Source organism: Triturus cristatus, chromosome 7 (assembly GCF_964204655.1).
Source record: "Triturus cristatus chromosome 7, aTriCri1.1, whole genome shotgun sequence".
Classification (NCBI taxonomy): Eukaryota; Metazoa; Chordata; class Amphibia; order Caudata; family Salamandridae; genus Triturus; species Triturus cristatus.
In genome coordinates, this window is record NC_140590.1 from 1,252,650,108 (window position 1) to 1,252,676,530 (window position 26,423).

A 26,423-nucleotide genomic window follows, 5' to 3' on the forward strand; every position below is an offset into this window, starting at 1 on the left:
GTTTGCACTCACCTTTTTTACACCAGCCCAGGAGGGTAACTGATCCCATGAGAATGCTTGGTGCATGAGAGGTAAAAGCTACGAGAAGGACCTTGTAATGAATAGTGTCATTATCAACATGTATTTTCCATCTCAACAGCAGCATCTCGTAGCGTAAGCTTCAGATACTGCTGCAAAGCCACATTACTTAATCTGAAGCCAGTCCCCATGAAGATAAACCAATAGACAATGGCCTCAACTACAAATACCTCATTATTTTGTGATTTCTTCGTAAGCTCCAGCTTTACAATTACAAGAGGTACAGAGGTTAGCTTACCATGTTATTTTGCCAGGTGCAATACAATCCATACTCTATTAAATCTGCAGATAAAATAATCAAAACAAATGTCCCAGTACATATTAGAACATTGGAATTTTAGGAGCTTCATTGAAGACACTGTATTGCTCCGGGCTTCTAATGGCTGGTAGAGGTAGGGAGCATCAACATTCCAATGTTTGTTCACAGCTGTTGCTGTGAAGAAAGGCCTCACCGAGCTCGAGGGGATTTCAATCCCATCGGGCTACGTGAGGCCTTTGTTTTACCAAATGTAGAACATTCTGCCCTCTAGAGGCGAAATGTTCTAATAGCCTTAGACCCCTTCTAAATGTTCTAATAGCCTTAAACCCCTCCTTAGCGGGCTCTACCGGCCATTAAAGGCCCGCTCCCTTGTTAAAGGCCCTCGCCTTTGGCTTAGGCCTTTAACGCCGGAATGGGCCTTTAATGGCCTGTTGAGCCCACTACGGTGGGCTCTAAGGCTATATTAGAACATCTGTATTTTAATGGAGAAAGCAAAAAAATCGAAAAACCTTATTAAAGGTGTCATTTATTCCATCGAAAAATTCCCTTTCGTAGGGTATCAGCCAGTAGCCTGCTGTCAGCCTGCTCCCATTTTCCCATCTCTTAGTAGTCAATCCATCGCTGCATTGTAGGGCAGGCTCTCACATCCGATGCGCACAGACAGAACACTTGATTTTTGATGAGGATCACCTCAAGTGGCAAGTGAGCAACACATATATGTTTTAAAACAAAAAAAATAGGCCATCACCAGGATGGGCTGCTCACCTGTTCAAAGAAAGTGTCCATGAAGTCGTTCCGGTCCACGTGCACCACCTCATCATCGTCATCGCTGTCTTTGGCCTGGAGAGGAAGAAGAGGCTGGAGTTAGTCAAGTCAAGTTTCATAGGTGTAGGTTTACTGAGAATCTTGCAAGGCACAGTTGTGCAAACAACTGTGGCTGTGTTGTGGAAATGACAGAAATAAACACAGAACCATATTACAATGTGGAAGGCACTGATGATTTCATCAGCTAGACATGTGCTAAATATGCAGTGTTGTGTGATGCTTAGCATGAATTAACATTGTACCACAAGATAAACAAATGGTTTGTTATGTGAGTTTTGTTCTGAGTGCTCTCGAGTACAAATCTCCTCACACAGGCATACGGTCAGTGACCAATCACTAAATATGTGTAATGCTTGTAGAAAATGTACGTATTAATATCTCCTAAGGTGAGAGCTTTAACTGAGATGGAGTATGTTTAAGTCACTACCTAGCAATAATTAACCTGGTCTTGCATATCTGTAAAAAAGATGGTGTTGGTTAGTTTTCAGATAAAGACTGGGAAAGTGTGTTAATTCAAAAATTAGATAACCTTCTTTTCAAGTAGCTGAGACTTTCAAGTCTTAAAATGTGATAAAAAAGAGAGCCTGGCACAATATACAAAAATATATTGGTATTTTTCATTAACATTTTTTATTGCGCGCTAAATGCCAGGGGTTGAACTTCCAGGAGCAACATGCATATTCAACAAACAATCTGTTTCTTATGCTAGCAAGATAAGCATTGCCAATAGTGAATAATGCAAGACTCATTTTAGCAATCTGTTTAAAGGAGGGAAGAGCATGGTAAGAGAAGATGTAAATGGCCCCAGTTAAACACTGATAATGGTAAACAATAAACAATAAACAACACAAGTACCTCTGAAGTGATCTGTTTAAAGGAGAGGAGAGCAACAATAGAGAAGAGGTAAACTAGGGGTGTAGATGGAGAATGGGAGGGGCGTTGGGACATACTGATAGGATGGAAAGATGATTACAAGATATTATTGACCTGTAGATGGATGTTATTCTTTTTGTAGAAAGTTGGAGGGACCATAGGGTCACGTGGTAGAGATCTCACGGGCATGACAGTGTATGAAAGGATGCAGGAGAACTAGTTAGTTACTTGGTTTTCTGATGTAACATTAATAAATATGTCTTGAGAGTAGTAATTGTTTCAGGGAGTTTTTCAAGGATGTGTAGTCCTTCAATTACCTGATTTACATGAGAAAGTTGTTCCAGACTTTTCCTTCAGCCACTTCTCAGGTTGTAGCTTATGAATCTTGTTTGTTTCCATTTAGGGATGATCCGTTTGCACTCAGAAGTGGAGTGTAGCGTCACTAATGTTTGATGGAACTTGAAGAAGTCTGATTGGTACTCTAGAGTTTTTGCATTGTTGGCTTTCCACGTAAGACAGAGGACCCTCAGTTAATCAAATCACCTGTCAGGGTCTCAAGGCACTGGAGTTAGCAATTGCTTTGTGGTGCTCTGTTCAATCGAACAGTCAGGTCTTGAGTCCTTTCCTAAGTTCCCAGAGCAATAAGGTGTCCTAAGGTGCAGCGGGAAGGTAATTCCAAACTTTAGCCGCCAGATGTGAGAAGGAACTTCCTCTGCTGTTGTTGCGATGGATCAGGGGGGTCTCTAAGAAAAAGAGAGAGGTTTCTGGGGTTTTTGTGGAAAGTCATGCGTTTGTTAATGTATGATGGTCCTTCATTGTGCAGGGCTTTGTATGCATGGGCCATCATCTTAAACCGGCATCTCTTCTGAGTCTGGAGCCAATGTAGCTTCTTGAGGTGAGGTGTGATGTGGGTTCATCTCGGGAGAGATTGAGGATGAGTCTTGCTGCTGAGTTTTATATTGTTTGTAGTCTCTTCAGGAGGCGTGTGGTGATACTTACATAGAGTTTGTTCCCGTAGTCCAGCCTGCTGGTGACGAGAGCCTGCATGACAGTCCTTCTGGTGTTGACTGGGAGCCACCTGAAGATCTTCTGGAGCATGCAAAAGGTCTGGAAGCAGGCAGATGAGACTGCATTAATCTGTTTATTCAGAGATAGATTGCTGTCCAAGATGGTGCCTAGTTTGCGGATGTGGTCTTTCGGTGAGAGGGATGAGCTGAGTTCAGCAGGCCACCAAGCATCGTATCATGGTGAAGTGTTGTTCCCAAAGAGGAGGACTTCCGTTTTGTCTGAGTTGAGCTTGAGGCAGTTTTCCTTCATCCAATCGTCGACGTTCATCATACATCTGTGAAATTTGGCTCTGGTGGTGTAGGGATTTTCTGACAGTGAGAGGAAGAGCTGGGTATCATCGGTGTAGATGATGTTGAGTCTGTGCGATCTTACAGTGTTGGCCAGGGGAGTCATGTACATGTTGAAGAGGGTGGGGCTGAGGGATGATCCTTGGGGGACGCCACAGATTATCTTCTTGGGTTCCGAAGTGAACAGTGGGAGACGGATTATCTGGGGTATGAGTCAATATATTTGAGGGTGTCTCCCTGGATTCAGATGAGGTGGAGTCTGTTGATCAAGATGGAATGGGAGATGGTGTTGAAGGTGGCTGACAGGTCTAGGAGGATTTGGACTATCGTTTTGCTGCTGTCCTGGAGGGCCCTGATCTCATCGGTGGCTGCGATCAGGGCTGTCTTGGTGATGTGGTTGGCTCAGAATTCTGATTGAGAGGCGTCCAGGACATTGTCATGTTACAGGTGCTCTGTGAGTTGCTGGCTGATAGCCTTCTCGAGAACCTTCATTGGAAAGGGGAGCAAGGAGATGGACAAGTAGTTCTTCAGTTCTGCTGGGTTGGTAGATGGTTTCTTCAGCGGGGCATTTTCTTCTGGTTCTAGTCTTTTTTCTTGAGCTCCTTGCTGATCGTCTTGTTCCGAGATTGAAGATATGATGGGGAAAGGGGTCCGTCCTTGCTCCCGAGTGAACAGAGTTTAATGATGGTGATTGTGGCTTGAGTTGTGAAAGGCCCTAATCCGTGAGCAGGTGTTCGGGTTTGTGTTAGTGTTAGTGTTAGTGGGTTTGAGCAGGCTGATGTGGTGGTGGTGAGGGGTTGGGATTTGAAGTATTCATAGATGACTGAGATCTTGTTGTGGAAAAAATGCACTACGGGTTCACAAAGTTGTTGGGAGGTGGTGATGTCATTCTCTGTGGCTGCGGGGGTTGGAGAACTTCTTCCCAACGGTGAAGAGCTGCTTGGTGTGGTTTGTGCTAGCTTTTATGTCATGTCATGTTTATGTCTAGGTCATGCTTCTTTGTTTCTTTCTGGAGGAAGTGGTACTGGTTGAGCGCTGTCTCGAAGGTGTTGTGGTCTCCTGTCTTTTTGCTGGTGTCCCACTTCTATCCTAGTTGTCAGCAGTTGTATTTGGCAGATACCAGCTCCACGGTGACCCAACTGGCTCTTCTGGCAGGCCATTTGGATTTGGCTGGCTTGGCTACGGCAATAGTGTTGACGCATTCTGTGATCCACTGGGAGAAGTTCTTGTGTCCGGGAAGTGGGAGTTTAGGGCATTGTTCCACTGGTCTTCTGATATCTTTTTCCAGTTTCAGTGCATGAAGTTGGGGGGCATGGCGCCAGTGTTGGTAGGTCCTGAGATGGTGAAGTGGACGCTGTAGTAGTCGGTCCAGTTGAGTTGTGAGACATTTTTGTACTTGACTTTGTCACTGGATGAAAAATTAGGGCTGAGTGTGTGTCCTGCGATGTGGGTAGGGTTGTGACAAGTTACTTGAGGCCAATGTTGCTCATGCTTTCCAAGAGGTCAGTTGCGTTGGTGTCTCTGGGATCGTCGAGGTGGAAGTTAAGATTCCCTAGGAAGATGTAGCGCTCAGAGTCAAAGGTGATCGGGGATGGGGTTGAGTTGTCTGAGGAGATCGTGCAGCAGATTGTGTCCTTGTAGATGATGGCAATTCCAGCTCTGTTTTTATTGGTTTGGTGTTGGTGTGTTATCTTGTAGCCTTCAGGGTGGCGACGGTTATATCCAGTGTGGAGGCAGGGTTCAGCCAGGTCTCTGTGAGGAAGATGACGCCTGGGGTGAGGGATGAGATAGTGTCCCAGATCTACGTGGCCTATTTGCAGAGTAATTGTGCATTGAGTAGAATATACTGGAATTGTGCAGTGGCGGTCTCAGTTGGCGTGGTAGGTGCAGTCGTATTTGTGGTGTTTTCAGCATTGTTGGTTGCTTCTGTGTTGCAGGTGAAGCGGCAATGCTGGCAGGAGAATGGTCTTCTGGTGGTGCGTAGAGATGTGTGGCAGCAGATGTTGTTGTCAATGCACCCGGGATCCAGGGTTCGGAGTTCTGCAGCGGTGTAGCTGCGCAGGACGAAGAAGCCAGGGTTCCTGATGCTGTGCATAATCCAGGTACGGGCGGGCGCAGATAGGCTTGCCTTTGGCGCTACTGTGCTGCAGCCTCCATAAAGTAAGTCTTGGGCGGCGGGCGGGACTTAATGGATAGTGATCAAGAATCATTGTGCATTTGAAGTAAAACCAGTTTGTGGTATGGTCAGGATTATTTAAAACTTTGGAGTATGAAGGGGTAGGATGTGTTCTAGGATGAGGTCATTTAGGCCCCCGGTGTGGTGGCTCGGAGTGTCGAAATTCGCATAATTTGTCTTTGCAAATTTGCATGAAATGTCAGACAAATCACCCCGAAACAAGCGGTCCTAGTATGCTTGTTTCTGGTCTGGGGAGGACCTTGCCTGGAAGTTCGGGCTGTACTGTTCCCATGGGGAGCAGTGTCAAGACTGATTTGCGTATGGCTGGATCCGAACTGGAATGGCATTGTGAGCAAAAAAACAATGGATTTTGGCCCAGATCTCTGTACGGGGGCAAGTGGGTGACATTGTTCAGCATTCCATCCATCATTTGTTCTTTTTGCATTTGTCTCCCTAAGTGGGCCAGGTATGCCCTGACGTGTGCCCCGTGCTCACCATGCCACCGGAGTCAAGCTATCCTGGCTGATGAGGGGTGATATCCCTGAAACCAGTCCTTAGATGTTTTTTTCTGGTCCAGGGAGGACCTGGCTTGGCGGTTCAGGCTGGACTGTTCCCATGGGTCAAGACTGATTTGCATATGGCTGGGTCCAAACTGGAATGGCATGGTAAGCAAAAAAAAACAATGGATTTGGGCCCAGATCTCAGTACTGGCAGTGAGTGTCAGACATTGTTCAGCATTCCATCCATCAATTGTTCTTTTTGCATTTGTAGCCCTAAGTGGGACGGGTATGCCTATATGTAGGTGATGAGGGATGATACCCGTAAACCTTTCGTAGGATGCTTGTTTCTGGTCCAGGCAGTGTAATGGCGTCGTAAGCAGGAAAATGATAGATTTAGGCCCAGATCTGTACTGGGGTGAATGTGTGACACTGTTCAGCATTCTGTCCATCATTTGTTCATTTTGCCCTTTTAGAACATTGGCATTTTTCTGTCCCAACCATTTAGTGCCTGCAGCCTGTAACCTGGGTCACATGACGAGGTGTACCTGGCAGTTTGTCTTTGTGTATTAATCCCAGACAGTGAGACAAAAGGGAAATATGTGTTGACAGGATATCCGACTTGATGGGGAACGGAACGGTCGCCTATCACGCTTGCACATCACAAGGACTCTACCTCAGCACACTCACACTAGTTTATTTTGCACCTAGACAAGCTGTGGCCAGAGCAGGGAGGCAGGAAATTCCAGACACATCTGTAGGAGGAAGGCTGTAGAAGTTACTCCCACTTCAAAGTGGGCACAACGTATATGTGGTGGACCCTCAGACCCAACTCTTCAGTACACTCCTGGACCTGTGTATATTGCAGAAGAAGGATGCCCAGCTGACCTGCTGCTTGAGGCCTGCCCTCCTTGCTGAGAAGAAGGATCTAACCTACCCCGTTCATCTCTGTCTGGGTGACTCCAAGGGTCAGCTGACTGACCTCCTCTGTGAGCGACAGGGACATAACAAGCTCCAGAGGCCTCCTTGCAACTACCCAGCTGACCTGATGCGTTGGACCTGCCTGAACCTGCAAATGGATCTGCCTGAGCCCGATAGCCTCTGCTGGAGGAAGTTCTGGATTCCCAAGTGGTGTTTTCCAGGATCCTGCCTCATTGGCTGGCATCAGAGAGAGCTCCTCCTGGCCTAACTGAAGGTTCCACCAAATTTGGCACAAAGCGAAGTGCAGGGAAGCCACACAAAGATTCGCTGCCCAGCTGCCAGCCTCATTTGAATTGACTCCGAGCAAAGCAAAGCCCTGTAAAGCCTTGCTACACAGCTGCCAGCTTCAACAGAACCAACGTAAAGTGAGGCAAAGCCTCACCACACAGGTCATCAGAACCAATGCAGAGTGACGCAAAGCCACGGAAATCCTTACAGCTTCACCAGAACTGAAACTAGATGACGCAAAGCTTCACAAAGCAACCTGATAACCTCAGTTGACGCCTTGCGCCTTTTCATGCTACTTTTTTCTAAACCTTTAAAACTGCATATCTCTTGGTCCACTTATTGGATTTTTATTGTTTTGGTCTCAAATAGTTTATTACATTTTACTTTAGTTTTCTAAATTGGTGCGGTATTTCTCTTGTGTTGTGTTGTCACTTTATTACTGTTTATGTGCTGCATAAATATTTGACACATTACCTCTAAATTAAGATTGGTTACTTTTTTGCTAATCTACCAGAGGGTTGAGCACACGTTACTTTGGGGTTTGCTTGTGTTTCACCCTGCCAAGGATTGTGGTTGCTGCTTGAGTATGATTTCACCCCCCTCAACCAGTAACTAGATTTCCTAATCTCGTAATTATGTGAATGTCCTGAAATTCAACTATTAAGCCACTTTGCATAACAAGCCTTACATGAAATTCCAGAAATCTCAAGAATTATTTCAGCATAACTTACATTTCACCCAGCCATATTGGTGTTGTTGGACCTTTAGAATGTTGGGTGAAGCTGAGGGAATCAACTAGTGAAAGGAAGTCTTTTATGACTTAATTTTCTTCATCTAATTAAATATTGAAGTCACCCTTTACTAGAATTTTGTCAGCAGTATGTTGTAGATACATTCAAGCTGTGAAACTATGGCCAGAAGGCAGAACAGTGTTTTGGTGCTGGATAGAAGACTGATATGAAAGCTGAGAAGTTTGATGATGTGGAGCATTTTGCTGACAGGTGTTCAGAGGAGGCGAAATGGGCTCTTGGGATTTCTGTGTACTTGAACTAGGAGTTGTAAGTGATAGTTACTCTCCCTCCTTTACCCTGCTGTGTGTTGCAGTGTACAGCATGATGGATGGGGGGCAGAATTGTGTATACAGTAACTTTAGTGTTGCTTCAAAAACATGTTTTTCTGAAAGCTAGAATGTGGTTATTATACAGATCTATAGGCTCTCAGATATGAAGTGTGTGTTTAACTGCTGAATATACTTTTATAATGGGACAGTTTGAGGTGTCCATAGCACCTTCAGATGATGGACAGGATCGGTAGATCTTCTATTCATTGATTTTATAGATCTTGTGTGCATCTTAAATACATTGATTAAACATAGATGATACTACCCTTCTCCATGGCATAGGTGGCATTTCCTATTATGATTATGTTGACACTTATTGATCAATGCTGGCTAGTAAAAGATGTGCCATAATGTAACTCTTGTTGAAGTTCTTATGATTAAAAGGCGAATGCCATCCTCAAAGTATTGTTCTTCATTTTTCACACCTTTTGCCAACTATGTTTTCAGTGTGTTGTCTGGAACAGTGCAACATGGCTGCAACAGGAGTTATAAATTTGTGACAGGTTTTTTTTCTACATATTGATAATTATAGCACAAACGACCTCATAGTCTTCCTAGTCTCCAAAATGGTACCTTAAATAACATGCATAAACATGGATGCACATATTTTTCTAAGAAATTATGCAATGCAGTGCAGCAAGTAAAGTTGCTGCACAGAGTTGCGTGAATGAGAGAGAGCGAACGGTACAAGATGTGACGCTGTCCTGCTCTCTCCCTCTCTCTGATGCACTATACAATGCCAAGGGTCAACGCGGACACTCTAGAGCCAAAGTGCAAAGGTGTCTACGTTGTGGTAAGCATAGTTTGTGCACAGTAATGGGTCACTTCCTCCACTAAAACGATGCTTGAGGGCATCTTCCTCTTTGTAGGTGTACTGTAGAATGTAGCACACATGCAAAGAGGGGAAAACGAGGAGAAATAAAAATAAATTCTCCTCGTTACGCCTGTCTCATGGAGGCCCAGCATTTTGGTGCAAATCCTTGTCTACAGTTCTTTATAGACAGGGATTTACTGCAAATCCCATGTCTGGTTGCATGAGAATGCCCATGCACTACAGATGGAAAGCCCCCTTAATGCAAAGTACAGCAAGGCAGCACATTGTGCAGCTTTGCACAATGTTTGGCTGCAACACAAAGCAAATTGTGATTTGTATTGGATTATAAATACCAGCCTTACACTTTTCTGTTAAAGCAGTACAAACCAAGTGCAAAGTCTTTGTAAATCTGAGCCAGGATATCTGAGCCAACGTGCAGGATATAGGAACACGTTTTTCATAGACAACATTGTTTCGTTCCCAAAAATATTTGAAACACTATCTATTTAAAGACACTATATTGTCTGTTTTTCAAATAACACGCACTATAGCTAAACATACTATTATTAGTAACACCGCTAAATAGCATTTTTAGTGTTGCTCCTTAGTGTCAAAAAGTACAGGAAATGAGGTCAGATAGGCAGCAGCCTCCTGTGAGAGGATTTGATATGACCACTTCTAGCCAGCACTGGATTCCCAAGATGCAATGCAGCGTCGGTTCTCGTCAATCGATTTCCCTGCTCTATGGAGCATTAGCACACTGTAACTTTCATTCTTTTTTCCTCTCCTGGTCTTATGAGCATTGCTTTTACAAACAGATTTTCTATTATAAACAGATTTTTAGGAGGGGTGTGCGAAATTCGTGTAATCTGTTTTTACATAATTGCGTGAAATTTCTGGAGCTTTATGTGAAACACAAATCCAGCATTTAGAGCTGTATATCAGTGCAAAATGGGTACTTCTATCCACTCGGTCACTAATGTGCTTTTCACGTAAAAAAGAAAATAGTGTCAAAAACACAAGCATTGCAAAAAAAAATAGTCTGCCTAGATTGTGGTCATTTGTATTGTTCCCAAGCTCCTGGTCTACAATTGGCTTAAGTACACAACATGGCATAATGGAGTCATTTTGGAAATTTCACAAGACGCATGTAACGCAAAATTACTGAATTTGTATGATTTATGCCAGCGTATTTGAAATTTCACATGGCTCTTATTTTTAGCTTCACTCATTAGGTGACTGACCGTAATTATGTTTTAGAGTGAAGCGTGATTCCTTTTTTTTACTGTTCACTTTATTACTGCTTACTGTCAGCATCCAAGTTCTTTTTGCTCAGTGTTCCAAGTTTGGTAGGAAATGCCCAGGTATGATGAGCATGTGCAATAAATTCATTGTTCTTCATACAGTTGAGCAGTGTAGCACATGTCACAAGCAGACTTTCCTGAGAGGCAACACACCTGCAGAAAACACTTGGCCTGCTAGGGAAGTGAACAAGGGCTTCTTCATTAAAAAGTTTTGATTTGTCTGATTATGGGCCCTAATTCTGAAAGGGGGGGTCCCACCTACACGTCCGACATCATACGAAGTCACACAGACGGATGTATGACGATACATCGACGGCCATTTCAACGCGGTCTGTTAGATCGCGGTTTTCACTACGCAAGTCATTACATCGACTTGAGCTGGAGAGGCACTGGACTTAGGAATAGTGTGAATTACTATTCCAACTCCAGTCTACATACAGTAGGGAAGGTGTTGGAAACAGTAATTTACACTATTCCTTAGTCTACAGCGCCCTCCAGTGCAAGTCGATGTAACGACTTGCGTAGTGAAAACCACGATGTAATAGTACCACATTGAAATGGATGCGTGGTAAACGATGTCTCCCCACACAGACATGTCCAGCACTCCTTAAGAGTCAATATACAATTTCTACTATTGACCAACATTAAGAGACTTTCCACAACATCCTCAACATTGAGGTGACCATCTCCATTGAGGTATCACTTGACGTCAAGGATTAGGGCACTCTCAAGAACATCAGTGTTGAGGATTCCTTCAGTGTTGAACTGACTCTCAGCATTAGGCACACTTTGATTGAAGTGAAAAATCCAGGAAAAGGTCTAGCAAGACCAAACGGGCCAAAAGAGCCCTGGGAACATCCCACATGCGCTAGTCCTCAATATCATTAACATGCTCCTCGTAGACCGCCAACGCTGAAGACCTCACACCAGGACAGGGAGGATAATATAGGAGCACCTTATTCCAGGACCAGGTTGGATCTCCATCCTAGATACTCTACATGAAGATAAACTACTCAACAAATACTTTACCACACACCCTAACTGAGCTATGTTCCCAAAGCTCACACCCACTCTGCTTTGAACAGTTGTAGCGGTTAAATTAGTGTTTCAGCGGTCTACTATGTCTTATACATCTGTTAGCGCAAGCGGTTCCTTTGTCTGCATACTGTAACTACCGCTGTGGCTGAACGATTTTCTTTGTCTGTTTTTTTACATATACTTCAATCTAATGATCTTGCATTATATGTAAAGCGCTCTGATACCTTAGGGTCTAGCTGGCGCTATAAAAAAACGTATAAATAAACCTCTCTGAAAAGATACCCTGTACCAACCCAGACTCAAGATGTAGTAGGCATTCTGCAGCATTTCACAGGATCACATCTTCCTTAGACCAGTTATATCTGAGATAACGCTGCAGGTGAAGAGCGGAAAGAGGCTGTGGTAGTTTATTCCGGTTATTATTAACATTCACCCAGGGCATTGGTGCCTCTCATGTGTTAGCCCTTATATTTCATTCACATACCCAACTAATGCACACCGGATACTGTGCACAGTACAAAGCTCACTGCATCACATATTTGCTGCAAACATTATGCTAAAGGGTGTTTCCTTCAAAAAGTTTGGCATGGTCCGTGCAGGTAACAGCGGTGGGGCGGTTGGGCTAGGTAAGGGGGGATTTCGATGGACAATGCAGAGAGAAAATTAAATAAATATAACATTTTCTCTCTGCATCGTCCCTCGAAATACCCTCTTACCCGGCCCCACCGCTGTTACCTGCATGGACCGCGGCTGGCTAACAGTTATTAACTCTTTTAATATGACTTGGTTTAGCTAAATGCGGTTTTACAGTGCTAGGTTTTCACTATCAACTCTCACATAGTATTGCATAGGAAATGACTTTTCTATTGTGGTAACGCCTGTCTCGACATACAGCTACAGGCTTTGATGTCTGTGTAAACTACTCAAAATGTCTCAATACAGGGACATTCTCCCAGACTGTCAGTCTTGAACTATTTACCTGGACTCATATCGACTGTTCAATTTCGGCTGCCAAAAAATCATTAATGTAAGTAGCCGTGAAGTTAAGAATAGGAATATCATGAAGTTAGGTAGATGTGAAGTGAAATATGGTAATATCGTGAAGGTAGGTAGATGTATAACTAAGAATAGTAATATAGTGAAGGTAAGTAGATGTGAAGTGAAGTGAAGGATAGTGGTAAAATGAAGGTAAGTAGATATGAAACTAAGAATACTAATATTGTGTAAAGTAAGTAGGTGTGAAGTGAAATATAGTAATATCGTGAAGGTAATAGATGTCAAATTAAGAATAGTAACATCGTGAAGGTAAGTAGGTGTGAAGTGAAATATAGTAATATTGTGAAGGTAATAGATGTCAAATTAAGAATAGTAACATCGTGAAGGTAAGTAGGTGTGAAGTGAAATATAGTAATATCGTGAAGGTAATAGATGTCAAATTAAGAATAGTAACATCGTGAAGGTAAGTAGGTGTGAAGTGAAATTTAGTCATATCGTACAGGAATCACTACCCATACAAACATCTACTGACCAAATCATTCCATACTATGTAGCAGTCTGTTATTCTATGAATGTAACCTGTGCACAATTACTGGGATCTAGTACAGTCTGCACTATGTTCATGTTGTGTAACCTGCACGTTTCGCAGGAATTGCAATTGTTTAGAGACTTCGGTACTCATGACTTATTTTATTTCCTACAGGTACTTGTATGGCTATGGCCCAGATTCTTTCAGGAAAACCGAATACAGTTTGTTATTAAAATAAAAGATATATAGTAATATTGTGAAGGTAAGTAGATGTAAAGTTAAGAATAGTAATATAGTGAAGGTAAGTAGATGTGAAGTAAAGTGAAGAATAGTGGTAAAATGAACGTAAGTAGATGTGAAAATAATAATACTAAAATCGTGAAGGTAAGAAGATGTGAAATTTAGTAATATCATGAACGTAAATACATGTGAAGTTAAGAATAGGAATGTCGTGAAGTTAGGTAGATGTGAAGTGAAATACAGTCATATTGTGAAGGTAAGTAGTTGTGAAGTTAAGAATAGTAATATAGTGAAGGTAACTAGATGCAAGATGAAAAATAGTGATATAATGAAGGTAAGTAGATATGAAAATAAGAATAAGAATATTGTGAAGGTAAGTAGATATGAAGTGAAGAATAGTAATATAGTGAAGGTAAGTAGATGTGAAGTGAAGAACAGTGATATAATGAAGATAAGTAGATGTGAAAATAAGAATACGAATATTGTGAAGGTAAGTAGATGTGAAATTATAAATAGTTAATCTGCTCTTTCCTACGCATGCATATTTTCACGAGATACATGTGTATTATGACTTTATTATGGGGGCACACAACCAATCAAGGGGTACACAATCTCTACTGAAGAGAACAGACTGGGTTAGCTTGCTGATATGGTTCCCTTTCATGTAGCTCTGGGATCAGTATCATCTGTGAATAAGAAACGTCCTGTGATAATGCGACTAAGCAACACTTCTATGTCAGGAAGTAGAACAGCTTTCCCCCTTGCGGGATAATAATCGTCATTGCAAACGCAAACATCGTTCTACTTTTCCAGGACAAGGGTAATGATAGCAAAGCATCTCCATGTCTGAGAACGCCCACTGCTCGCAAAGGTTTGCTTGTGACGCAGTGTACCTCTCAAAGATGCGATAGAGTATTTGAGAACTTCTTCCTCTACTATAAATGATTTATGAATGCTTGGGACTAGAACATTGGGGGCAGACTGAAGTCAACCCAGAAGAGTAGAGGGACGGAAGTTCAACCACTGTTGTAGGAAAGGATTACTTGCAATGAAATCCGCTATTCTAGACAATAAGCTCCCTGCAGTCGCTGTACTTTCAGCAGAAATCAGTGATATGCCTGATTCAGGCATGATTTATTATCTATTCCATTCGGATGAGATTGATTCAATGTCCTCTGAGATCCCTTTTGCCTGGATCGCTGCTCAATTAGTGCCAGGATCTGGGCGACAGCAGAATATTTAACTCAAACGAATTGATCTCTACTGTCGCCAATAACAATACCTCTTTAATTATGCAGCTCACAAACATAACAATCTCGTGTACAACAAGATTTTTATAATATGTCAAGCATAGGAATATTTTCCTTTTAGAGACGCGGCCATGGCAACATTCTCATTTTAAGATATCAGCTTTATGCATACACACCTCCTAAGATCTCTGATCTCTCTCCTTCTGCTGACTCAGCAGGCCCTGGCCCTCTGAGCATAAAGTGTTGAAGATACACCTTGTCCAGTACTCCTTTTGCCTGGCTTTGCTGCCCTGTAGTGTTTAACTCACTTCCACTTGCTGTGGATCCTAGATCTAATCTTCTCAGCAGCATGTGCTGGTTAAAAATGTAATGTCGTTTGTAGAGCATTATCCTATGAACTCTGGTGCAGGACCTTTCAGTGTCTTAAGATATTAAAAATTAAAATATTACCTTATATTATATCATGTGCATAAACATTCTTCTACCTATACAGTTCTAAGAAATCTCCCCTATGGCTGGAATAGGAACTATCTCTAACAACTCAGGTATAAGAGCAATATGTTTATAAAAGCACATGAATAAAAACATTCTCTTTCTGAAAATACAGAAGTACAAACATTCTCTTTGTCTCTGAATTTAACTATAAGAATGCTCCTTTCTAGGTACATCTAACTTAACTGTAGTAATAACATGCATTTTAATACCATTGCGTCTGTAGCATATCTACCTTATTGCATGTCACCACAATTGAACCAATGAAGTAGAGAGGGTTTACACTCAGCCATGGAAGCCATCTTCAAGTATTTTGCTAGGGAATCTTCAGCTACAGATCTACTCTTTCAGGTTATTTCAGCTACTTCTCCAAGATATTCACAATATTTTGACCTCTGTCATTCTTTGACGTCTTATAGATAGATGAGAACTTTTAGGGGATTTCTTTCTCTATTGGAGGGGGTGAGTAGTCATGGTTACTACTTCCTGTTGCACCCCTGGTGGGATGCATTTTACTATCGGGACACATTTCTTCAATGTGGCCTATAGGACAACATCATATTGTCTTTGCTGACAATTTTGTTGATCCTTCCACAAGTTTCTGGTGGAGGGGGAGGATGAATATTAGGGCTTCACAGTGGACCCATATTGAGGAGAACCATAAGAGTGAGGAAAATAGAGGTGTGCCAGTATAGATTGTTTTATCTGTTATTCTGCTGTATTCCTGCATCGCTCAGTATCAAATCATAGTAATTCAGATGCCGGTGTAGTTTATGTCTGCAGTACAATGACGACTAATTGGTTCCACATGAGCTTTCTGGCATCTCACTTGAATTCAACTGCGTAACCAGCATTTCAACTTTGAAAGACCTTCTTGTATTCCTTTTTGAGAGCCACAGCATTTTCTCATGTTCCTCAACTGTAATGTTTTCGAAAACTATAGTTCCATGAACATGGGCCCTTCCGCAGGTACTAAGACCTATGTTCCCATTCCCCGGGTGGCTAGAAACACTTAAAAACTATAGAACAGCTATGGGATGAGGCTGGTGACAAAGATAAGGAACAGGCAGAGTGTAATTTATATTACATGATGACGGTCCCACTGATGCAACTCTGTCAAAGATGCTCTGCATTATATTTTGTGGCAACTTCCATTCACCTATGGAGAAAGCTTACAAATATTTGAAATTCTTCTGGAATCTACAGAGAAGCAGTGCTTCCTGAACAAGTTTTGGAAACTGACCTGCAAATATATCAGAATCTCCCCTGTTCCTGACCATCTCTGGGAGAAAAAAATTGCTCTGACTCAGGTGATCTTTGGATTTATAGAGAAAACCACAAGGTGCTTGACTCTTTTCTGAAAGACCACAGTAGTCTTGGTTACTATTGGAGCCAACCAAAAATGGTCAACAAACATATACTATTACCTACATCCATAGGAAGGGAAGATGAGTGGAAGTCTTGGGCAACATAGTGGGCTACGACAACTAATACTTTAAAGGCCTGCAATGCAATGGCCATATGGCTTGTTGCAATGCTCAAATGTTAAACAACACTGATACTTTCTTGGACCTGCTACCAGAAGTTCAGTGACAGAGGTGATTGCCATTTTGAGAAGGCGAGCCAGAGCTGGGGGGAAATCATTGACACAGCAACTGATGTTCCTGTTTCAGGTTTCAAGTATCTGGCTAGTAGAGTGGTGTTCAGGAGGCAGGTTGGAGTATGCAACACTAATTTTTGATCTGAGGAACACGCATGAATTTAGGACATACTGTTTGATGGCCAGGTTCAATTTTGAAAGCGGATCAATGAGGTCTCAAACACTACAAAAACCGATACTAAGAAGCCCAGGTTAGTGTGTTTTCTCTAAACACAGACAATGGTACTCCTTTCATGGATCAAAAGGAAAAACACAGTTAATTTAGAGAAGATACCACCACTATAAGTTCTCCCCTGTTATTTTAGTGCTGTCCCATGCTGCTAACAGAGGGATCAGAGCTACAGAAACATCAAAAAAAACAACAACAAAACTGTAGTACATGAGCTCTGCTTTGCTACGACCCAGCCTGCAAATCGGCCCATGCCATCATCCCACTCTCTTCCCCCAATTTTCAAGACCTCAATGAGGGAAGAATATTCAACCACCCTGTGACTTTGAAAGCACTGACCACAGAGAGATGAGTTCTGGGCATTGCCTGATTGAGGCTTACCCTAGATTTCATCACAAATCTTCCCCAGAAAATACCCAATTTGAAAAATGAAAACACATCTAAATTTTTCAGAAGATCCTTGGTATGCTTCTGAAAGGATGGATTGAAAATGTCACAAGTATTTGTATGTATTTATTTTGCTTGATATTATGCCGACAAAGCAACACAATCACTGCACGTTAATACAACACACAATAAAAAATCTATAAATTCATTGTTTGAATTTCAATATTTAAAACATGATCTATTATGATAGAAGGTGTTTCATGCACTACTATCAACTGCTCCCCTTAACAATAAAATACATTTCACTTTAATATTCAAACGACCCACTCATAAAAGCCAATTCACTAAAACACTAAAAATGACAATACTTTAGCAAATATTTTATCTCTTTTGTACAGTCTGTGCATAGGAGATAAAATCCAATAGTTGCACCATAAAACCAATATAAATGTGGACGTTCCCTTTATAAAAACATACCAGTCAATTTATCTAGCTGTTCTGATACAATAGATGTTTCTACAATCTAAAATTATTTGCAAAATTTCCTAAGTGTCGGACCTTAAAACTCTAAAAATCACAAATAACAATCTTTTCCTATCTCTAACAAAAGTTACACAAAAATAATTATATGAGCCAGTATCAATGGAAAATGTTTTCCGAAAGGACAAAGAGGGATATCTGCTATATCCAGATTGGTCATCTTCCAATATATGGAGGATGGCACCTGACCAGGGCTGACCTTCTGTGTCTACCTTCTGATATTGGTGCTTTAAAAATCACACACATAGGGTTGTGGAACACCTCTGTAATCTGTGTCCAATAGATGGAATTGTTTATTTCTTTTACCCACGTCTACTAAATCACAATTTCTAGATTTATCTTTCATCACATGTTTCATTACCCTTTTCTGTTAGAAAGCTGATATGCACTGTTTATCAAATGACTGCAGTATACCTAACTTTCCATAATATTGTGTACATTTATAATCGTTGGTGCTGTTTTACTTAAATGTAAATAATCTTTAAATAACTGCCTCGGCGATCCATCAGTCGCATTAGTAAGACAAGCTCAATAATTGAGGATCCTTTGCTGGTACTTTAATGCTACATTAGTCAAGCCCAGCTTGAACCTCAGTGCACTATTAACTGTACCCCTTGAATAGCTTAACTCTCATCCCCAAATATTAATTTCTATATTCAGAGGGTGAATAATGTTTTTCTCCAAGAGGACTTCACAGCCATACAAGGACAAATTTACCACTTTGAGTTATAGGTCTCTTTGAGACCTTCTACTGATTTATGCCCCAGTTCCAAGTCCATTCTTTATAATGCACCCACTATGGCCTTTGCTCTTAGCTCCGTTTGATCAATATGTGCTTTGAATTTTGTGTTTAAAAAGGAGGCAGATACTTCTACTCCGTCACCACCTCTAATTGTGAACCATTTACCCACCACTTCTGCTTTATTTTCTGTGTAATTCTGTTGGAAAATACCATCACTTTTGTATTGGAACCAGTTATTATCAGATCATTCACTCTACAGTATTCTTAAAAGGCATCTAATTGCCTCTGAAGGCTTACCAGGGTGAGATCTAATAAAATGGACAGATCCGCATTATACCTTGAAGATATTGCCTCCACACCTAGTTTTGGTGGAAAAGAGCGAACTTGGCTTAAAGCTGTTGGCGCATCGGCAATATAAATAAAAAATGAAGAGGGGCTAATATACACCCTTGCCTTAAGCCCTTAGCGGTATATATCATCCAAGATAATTCTCCATCACTTCCTATTTCTACTCTTGCCCAATAAAAGAAGGTATTCATTTCATGAGGACCTTCAAAAATCGATTGACCTACCAAAGGAGCAAGGTCACCCATGGTTGCCTACTGGGAGATGGGCTTTTTAGGAAACCAAATAAAAAAGGTCTGAATAGAGAAATAAAAACAAAAACGTACCACAAGGCCTCCTCATCAAGACTTATTTACTGGCCTTGGGGTGCGGCCACACCTGGCATCACATTTAATGCGATTCACGAATATGAAGCCTATCTCTTTTTTCCTTCTAAAGTTGAGGAAGGACAACATCCCTTTTACCTGCTTAGAGAACACTGGGGGATTTATTCAATGTACTGAAGAATGAATGACAATCAGCGAGTTACTTGACCTTTGTCACAGTATCACTCAGTAGAATGTCATGACCTTGTAAGAAGTAGTCAGTTTTTGTACTTGACTGACTTTTAGTCCAATATTGCTCTGTTTTCTTGTGTTTGTGAATGTATGTGATCAGTGCTGGAATTGAAAAATTATTACTGTTGGAACCCATAAACTCAAGGGTCATGGTGTGGCAGAGGAAAGGGGTGGAGTTATGAGGGGCGGACTCATGAAAAGCAAAGTTTAAGAGTCAACGTATAATTTTTTTTTTTTAATCTGCCACAAAGAAATTGAAACAAGGACTAATGTCACAGTATATTTGATATAGCTAACGTAATGTTCCACAAATAGTCTTTATTTTAAAATACCTTGCAGGGTTAAGATGCCTGCTGCATAAATCTATGGGTATCTAGCTACTTTCAAGGAACTATAATGGTAAGGTAGCTCTGGCGGTTAATGCAGTTCCGGTAGAGTTCTTTGTTTTTGACTCATAAAGTAGCATTGAGGTTTAATGTGCCTGCGGTAAAGCACAGCAAGTAATATGCAGATTCCACATTTGTATTTTATGAAAATAGCTCAATAGGTTACTACTTGTGACACAGAGATCTTTTTATTGCTTCCAGCTCATAAGCCGCAACATTTCCAAGATAGCACAGTGAGCTATCAATCGGCATTAAGGGGCTGCATGCAAATTGCAAATCATGGGTTCAAATTCTAATTGTGTTTATTCAATCAGCTGCTATTTGAACTTTGAAAAGAAGGATGCTTTTGGGGAGTATAAAGTCTTATTTGTACAGGCAGCCCCAATCACTGTGTTACGTTTTAAATCCTGACTATGTGTTTCTACTGACCATACTCTCTTAACATACAATGTCTACCAGTCTGGACGATATCTGTCTACTACACCTTTAACCCTCATTATCGTATAAAATATTTGGTACATTGTTTTAACACTTGTATGATTTCTTGTCTCTGTGTGTGATGTAAACCACTTTGACACCTTACAATGAGATGAGTGGCGCTATAAACTAATTAAATTAGAAATAAATTAGTAAGTGCAATTTAGATTATTTGTGTAATTACTCACTCTCAGATACATCTGACAGTATCACAGTGCATGCACACATCTTACATGGGGAGCAGGTTGAACAAAGTCAAAAACATTCCTCTTAAATCATAGTTCCTTTAAACTACTTGTGAAGTGACAACGTGTGTGCTTTTGTTTCCTTACATTGCATTGGCATCTGGGTGTTATGCTCTGGATAGTTCCTAGATAGGGTGATAATTGAACAAAAGAAGGGCTGGTGGCCCATTAAATCAGGCCTTTGGTTTGCCCAAGCTGGAAGTGAAAATAAGAAATCCCTCTCACTGCTTGCACATTGCTGCTCCAACTAAAAAGCAGACAACGTGCGGTTGCTGCTGGATTGTGTTCTGGTGTTGGAAAATGACACAAGGGCAAATTCATCATGTTTCACTAGATTGACCGGGTCCCAAATCCAGCTCACATACAGCTGCTGGAATCGGGATCTGGTGGGGTACCCCTTATTGCCTACACTGTATGTGATACATAAGATCATCCACAGCAAGCCAGTCTCCTCCTCCCTGTAACCAGAGACTGCATGAATCAATCTTCCCAGTTTACCATTCATTTTTAGGTCTCGCAGACCTGCGTTGCTGCACGCAAGCGCAGCTCACTCTGCGAGACATATTGTGGAGGAGTATGTTTGAGAAGGGGGCTTGAAGCCCCGCCCCTCATTTTCATTGACAGACATCACCATTTATGCTAAACGGTGGCCTGCCATTGAAAATGAGGCTTTTCTGTTACCGCCCTTTCTCCTTATGGGACGGCCCATCCGGACTGGGTCTCCTGCTTCACGGCTGCCGTGAAGCAATTTCTTATCGCAGAGGCGTGTTATGTAAACAAGCCTCTGAGATCCAGTCCTGATGGGCCTCCCAAAAGGAGATGGGGCGCCGTGTTTATTTTTGCATCGCACTTTTGCTGAAAGTGAAAGCGCGATGCAAATATAAACAGCGCTATGGTGAGCGCTTGTTCATTGGGCTACCTAGAAACCTCATTCCTCAGCGCCACAGTGTGTGAGAGGATCATGTAAGGGTCCACTAGAGGTAAAAGGCTTGACACAAATCACGGTGATCATTTATAGCCGTGAGCCCATAGGTGAAATGTGTGGTAACCTGGTTATTCCAGAGTTTTCCTGTTACCGCAGATTTTTGAGTCATGTACTTAATTACCTGTGTGATATGGCAATACTGCTTTACCCGCCGGATTTTGATACCACATAAGAAAGTAGGTCGCTATCTGTTCGAATGAGTGAATAATCAGCCATAAAATGTGCACCTTTTGTCAACTGCAATATCTGTGTAAATGTGTGTGTGTGTTCGTAATCATGTTCGAGTATAAACGTATTCATGCTGGGTGCCCATGTGTGCATACCTGGGTACATTTCGACTCATGATTTGCGTGGGCATGTCGCTCTATGTGTTGTACGTTTGTGTACATACACTAGTGCCTGTGAGCATGTGATATGCTGTGATGCATGCATGTACACCCATATGTGAGTGCTTGCAATGTTCAACACTCCGTCCATCATCCCCTTTGGTTTTGCTTTGTTCAACCATATGTACATGCACATGTGTGGACACCTTGTGTGGATTTGTAATTTTGATTAGTTTTCAGCAGATCTACTGAGGCAGTGGGAGGCTATGGTTCAGGGGGAATAGGAGTGAGGAAACAAACTGGATACTGTGAGCTCCTAGAGGTACGTCCACCAGCCATGCTGCAGATAACGGCATTAGCTTAGACGCTCCCAGGGGACAGGGAGTGGGCAAGGCGCATTCCCTCTAGAAGGTATGAGATGTGAATTGACACCACTGTCAGCATTAGGAGATGCTATTGAGAAACTGAATGCAGCTATTTGCTTGTGGAAGGGTATGTCAATCACTTGACTGCTAGGCTTTCACTGCCCCTGCCCCGTGCTAGGCTCTTATTTGGATGTTTGGGGTAGGTCGTGCTTGAAGCTTCATAGCTTTTTTCCCACAAAATGTACCTGTACTAAATTTGTGTCCTTTTTTCTGAACATCTTGGGTATTCTAAAGGTAGCCAGGGCTTCTATATTACTCTGGAGGGAACTGAGACAATATTCAAAATGTAGCCAAAGTATGTTTTTTTGTAGGAAAATGAGTGCTGTGCTAGAAAGTGTGTTATTTGTTTCTATAAATGGTATCAATGAAAGGTTTGTTGAGCTAGGACCACCATCTTTCCAACTTGCAAGAACAAGCAGAGTTATATCCTGAAAAAAATGTTACCACACCTTTTGTATTTTTCTAAGAGGTTGTCCATTTTTTTCAAATTGTTGTGGTTTGCAGTTGGTGGTGAAAACAAGTGTAAAACCTTTGCGTGATTCTGGAAATCTATATATTTCTAAAAAGTAGACAGAATTCAGTAAGCGGTCATTTGTGCAGCTCCCTGGAGGGTTTTCCCAAAGAAGCAAACTACTTAAATAGAAAAATAATGAACCCACCTATTTATTTATTGCACACCAGCCTAAATTTGGAGCCACAAATGCAGAGAACGCCAGCAGGTACTAACACATGGAGCCCGATTCACAAAGGTAATGTTAGATCAAGGGTCTAACTTAGACCAAACATCTAACTTTACTACTTTTCGGCATTCACAAAGGTAAGTAAATACTATTAACATTGTTACCAGTCATTTCATTAGTAGTAACTTTACTACTGATAACTTTACTACTAGCAAGTTTACTAATAGTAACTTTCCTCTGTAAATACCGAAAAGTAGTAAAGTTAGACTCTTAGTCTAAGTTAGACTTTTGATCTAACTTTACATTTGTGAATCTGGTCAATGGTCTCCTATTCTAAGTTCCCACATATCTCCTCATAAAAACAGTACCCCACTTGTGTGGCTCAGCCTACTGCCTGTGCACAAAAATGCACCAAAATGCGACCTGGAGCTAGCCCATTTCACCCAGCAAAAACAATGCTTTTTTTACAGTTTGGGTAGATAATGAATTTGGCCCCAGCTCAGTCGCCATCCAGGGAAACCTACCAAACATCGAATTTTCTGAAAAGTAGATACCCTTAGAAGCCTGAGGTAGTGTGACTTGTGTGGATCTCACAAGGTTGTTTTTATCCAGAAGCCCTTGCAAATCTTAAGTGTTGGCTAAATATACACATTTCCTTACTTGTATGTGGGAAGATTTCGGAATCTGTGTGGGTCTACAAATTTTCTATCATCCAGTGTTCCCAAATGTTCCCAAATGTCTCTCGATAAAAACTCCATCGCACTTGTAGGGTGGAGCTAGTGTCGTGACGGTAAAGGGTCCAATCGCAAAAAAGAAAGATCACATTTTTCCAATCATATCCCACCCTTTTTTGCAATGTGGGCAGCTGTGGATTTTTGGCCTGGGCTTGACCAGACCCCAGGGAAACCTACCAAATCCAGACATTTCTGAAAACAAGACACTCAGTGGAGTCCAGGGTGGTAGTACTTGTAATTTCACAAAGTTTCTATTTTCACCAAAAAGCCCTTCCAAACCTCAGACTTTGGAAAAAAACTACCTTACATTTTTATGAGGCAAAGTTTCAGAATCTGCAGGGATCCACAAATTTCCTACCACCCGATGTTCCCATGTCTCCCAATAAAAACGGTCCCCTACTTGTGTGGGTGGACCTAGAGCCCATGACTGGAAAAGCCCCAAAACCTAATGTGCGCACATTAATATTTCCTATCAAAAATGATCTAATTTGGCAAAATGAGTACCTATGGTATTTTGGCCCAGACTTGACAGCCAACCAAAGAAACCTTCCAGACTCAGACATTTTGGAAAACTAGACCCCTAAGGGAGTCCAGGGTGGTGTGCCTTGCATGGATCCCATGATATTTTTTTACTCGCAATACTCTGCAAACGTTTTGGCATAACATCAGGCATTTTCCTTGCATTTCTGTTAGAGAAATGTCCAGAACCTTCAGAGATTCACAAAATTCCTACCAACTTGCGATCCCTTACTTGTCCTGACAGCAACACTACTCCTCTTGCATTGGAGTGCTAGTGCCCACAACAGGAAGGGATCCAAGTTTGGATTGTCTATGTGGTTTTTGGGCCTGAGCTTGGCTTCCACCCATGTAAATCTACCAAACCCAGACATTTCTGAAGATGAGACACCTGGGAAGTCCAAGGTGGTGTGACTTTAGTGGATTGTCTATGGTTGGATACGTTTTGGGAATTCACTGGTGTCTAGTGAGCATTCTACCCTCCAAGGGGGCAGACTGGGTGCATACTCACCAATCTTCTTTCAGGTTGGGGGCAGAAAGATTATATGGCCCTCTTCTGAGTTGGGGGCATGGCCAGATTTCAGGTTTGCTTGCCCCAACCGGTTTATTTTATTTTGCACTATGTATAATTTTGGGCATATGGTGGCTTTCTATCCCCACTCCCCACTGGCAGGCTTATTGGGGGCAAACCCCCCAATCTGCCTTGCAGGGTGGCAGAAAGATTGTAATGCCCCCTTTTGGGGTTCGGGTGTGACCTTTAACTTGGTGGGATGCCCCTACTACTTTGTTTTTTTTCGCAGATTTACCTGGTATCTAGTGAGTGTTACCACCCCCATTCACCACCCAGAGGGGGCTAAAAGACTCTATTGCCCTCTTTTGGGGTGTGGACATAGCTCTAGGGCAGGGTGGACTACCCAAGCTAGCTTTCTCTAAATCTAAATATGTCCCTGCCATTTAGCTACCTTTATACGTCCTCGGGGTGAAGATTGGGGCAAGTCCCATGATATTCCTACAAGGTGGGGGTGCAGAAAGACTGTAACACTCCTTTTTTGGGTGAGGGTATGATTCTTTGCATGGTGGGCCTCTACCACACTTTTGTTGTTTTTTAAAGACTTTCCCTGGTGTCTGTGGGATTTCTGCTCCACCGGGATGGCAGACTGGTCCTAAACCCCCTAATATGCCCCCTCAGAGGAGGCAGAAAGACTGTAAGGCTCCCTTTTGGCATGAGGGCATGGCCCTGTTCATGGTAGGTTGCCCCCAACCGCTTTGTTCTTTAAACAAAATTCCCTGGTGCCTATTGGATTTTCTGCCCCCCCAGTTTGGGGGCAAACCCTGAAAGACTGTAAATCCCTTTCTGTGCTGGGGCATGGCCCTGTGCATGGTGGACTACCCCCACCTCTTTTTTTATTTGTCCCTATTGACATCCTGCTCCCCAAGGGAGGCAGATTGGGAGAAAAGATACAATCTGCCCCTGGGTGAGGGGCGCAGAAAGACTGCGATGTCTTTTTTGAAGTGGGGGAATGGTCTTGTGCATGGTGGGCCACCCCCACCCTTTAATATTTTTGAAAAGTCTGTGGTGTCTAGTGGGCTGTATGTCCCCAGGGGTCAATTGGGTCTAAACACACCCATTGGCCCCCAAGCGAAGTCAGGAATACTAATAATGTTATGGGGTTGGGGAGCATAGGCACTTGCTCAAGGAGCTGCTCCCACTACAAACAATCACTGGTGACTAGGTGAAAAGCCAGGCGATGAAATCCCACTGTGATCGCCTGGCACTTTGCAGGGAAAGGGAGTTGTCATTTGAAAGCTGAGTTTCTCGGCTTGCAATTAACACCTCCCTTTTGGCAGAATTCCCTGAAAGTGTGGAGAAGGGGACTCCCATGGAAACCAATAAATTATTTCCTGGATGCCAGTCCTGCCAATAACGCGATCGTGTCACTGACGTGATTACGTCATTGGCCGGACATTCTCTGACCCTTGTAATGGAGCGGGAAATTCGCCCACTCTGACCCAGGTGGGTGTGACAGGGGGGACACCGGAGCAGCACAGAACAGTTGCTGCTCCAGTTCTGGGCCTTTGGACATGACCTAGACATCCACAGCATGTGGCTGTGAGTACAATGGATGGGGAGGTCCTGTTCATGGCGCCCAAGGTGTTCTGTCCGCTTATTGACCAGGGGGATTTATCCTCAGTG

General features: G+C 42.3%; 1 protein-coding gene across 1 annotated transcript in view; it reads right to left on the bottom strand.

Moving 5' to 3' along the window:
- LOC146811737 (syntaxin-1B-like) overlaps window positions 1-26,423 on the bottom strand; it is a 314,087-nt gene that overhangs the window by 171,037 nt on the left and 116,627 nt on the right. The window contains exon 2 of the mRNA XM_085618729.1: window positions 1,103-1,177. Coding sequence (XP_085474855.1) covers window positions 1,103-1,123 — 21 coding nt within the window. The 5' untranslated portion in view covers window positions 1,124-1,177. The remainder of the gene's footprint in view (window positions 1-1,102; window positions 1,178-26,423) is intronic.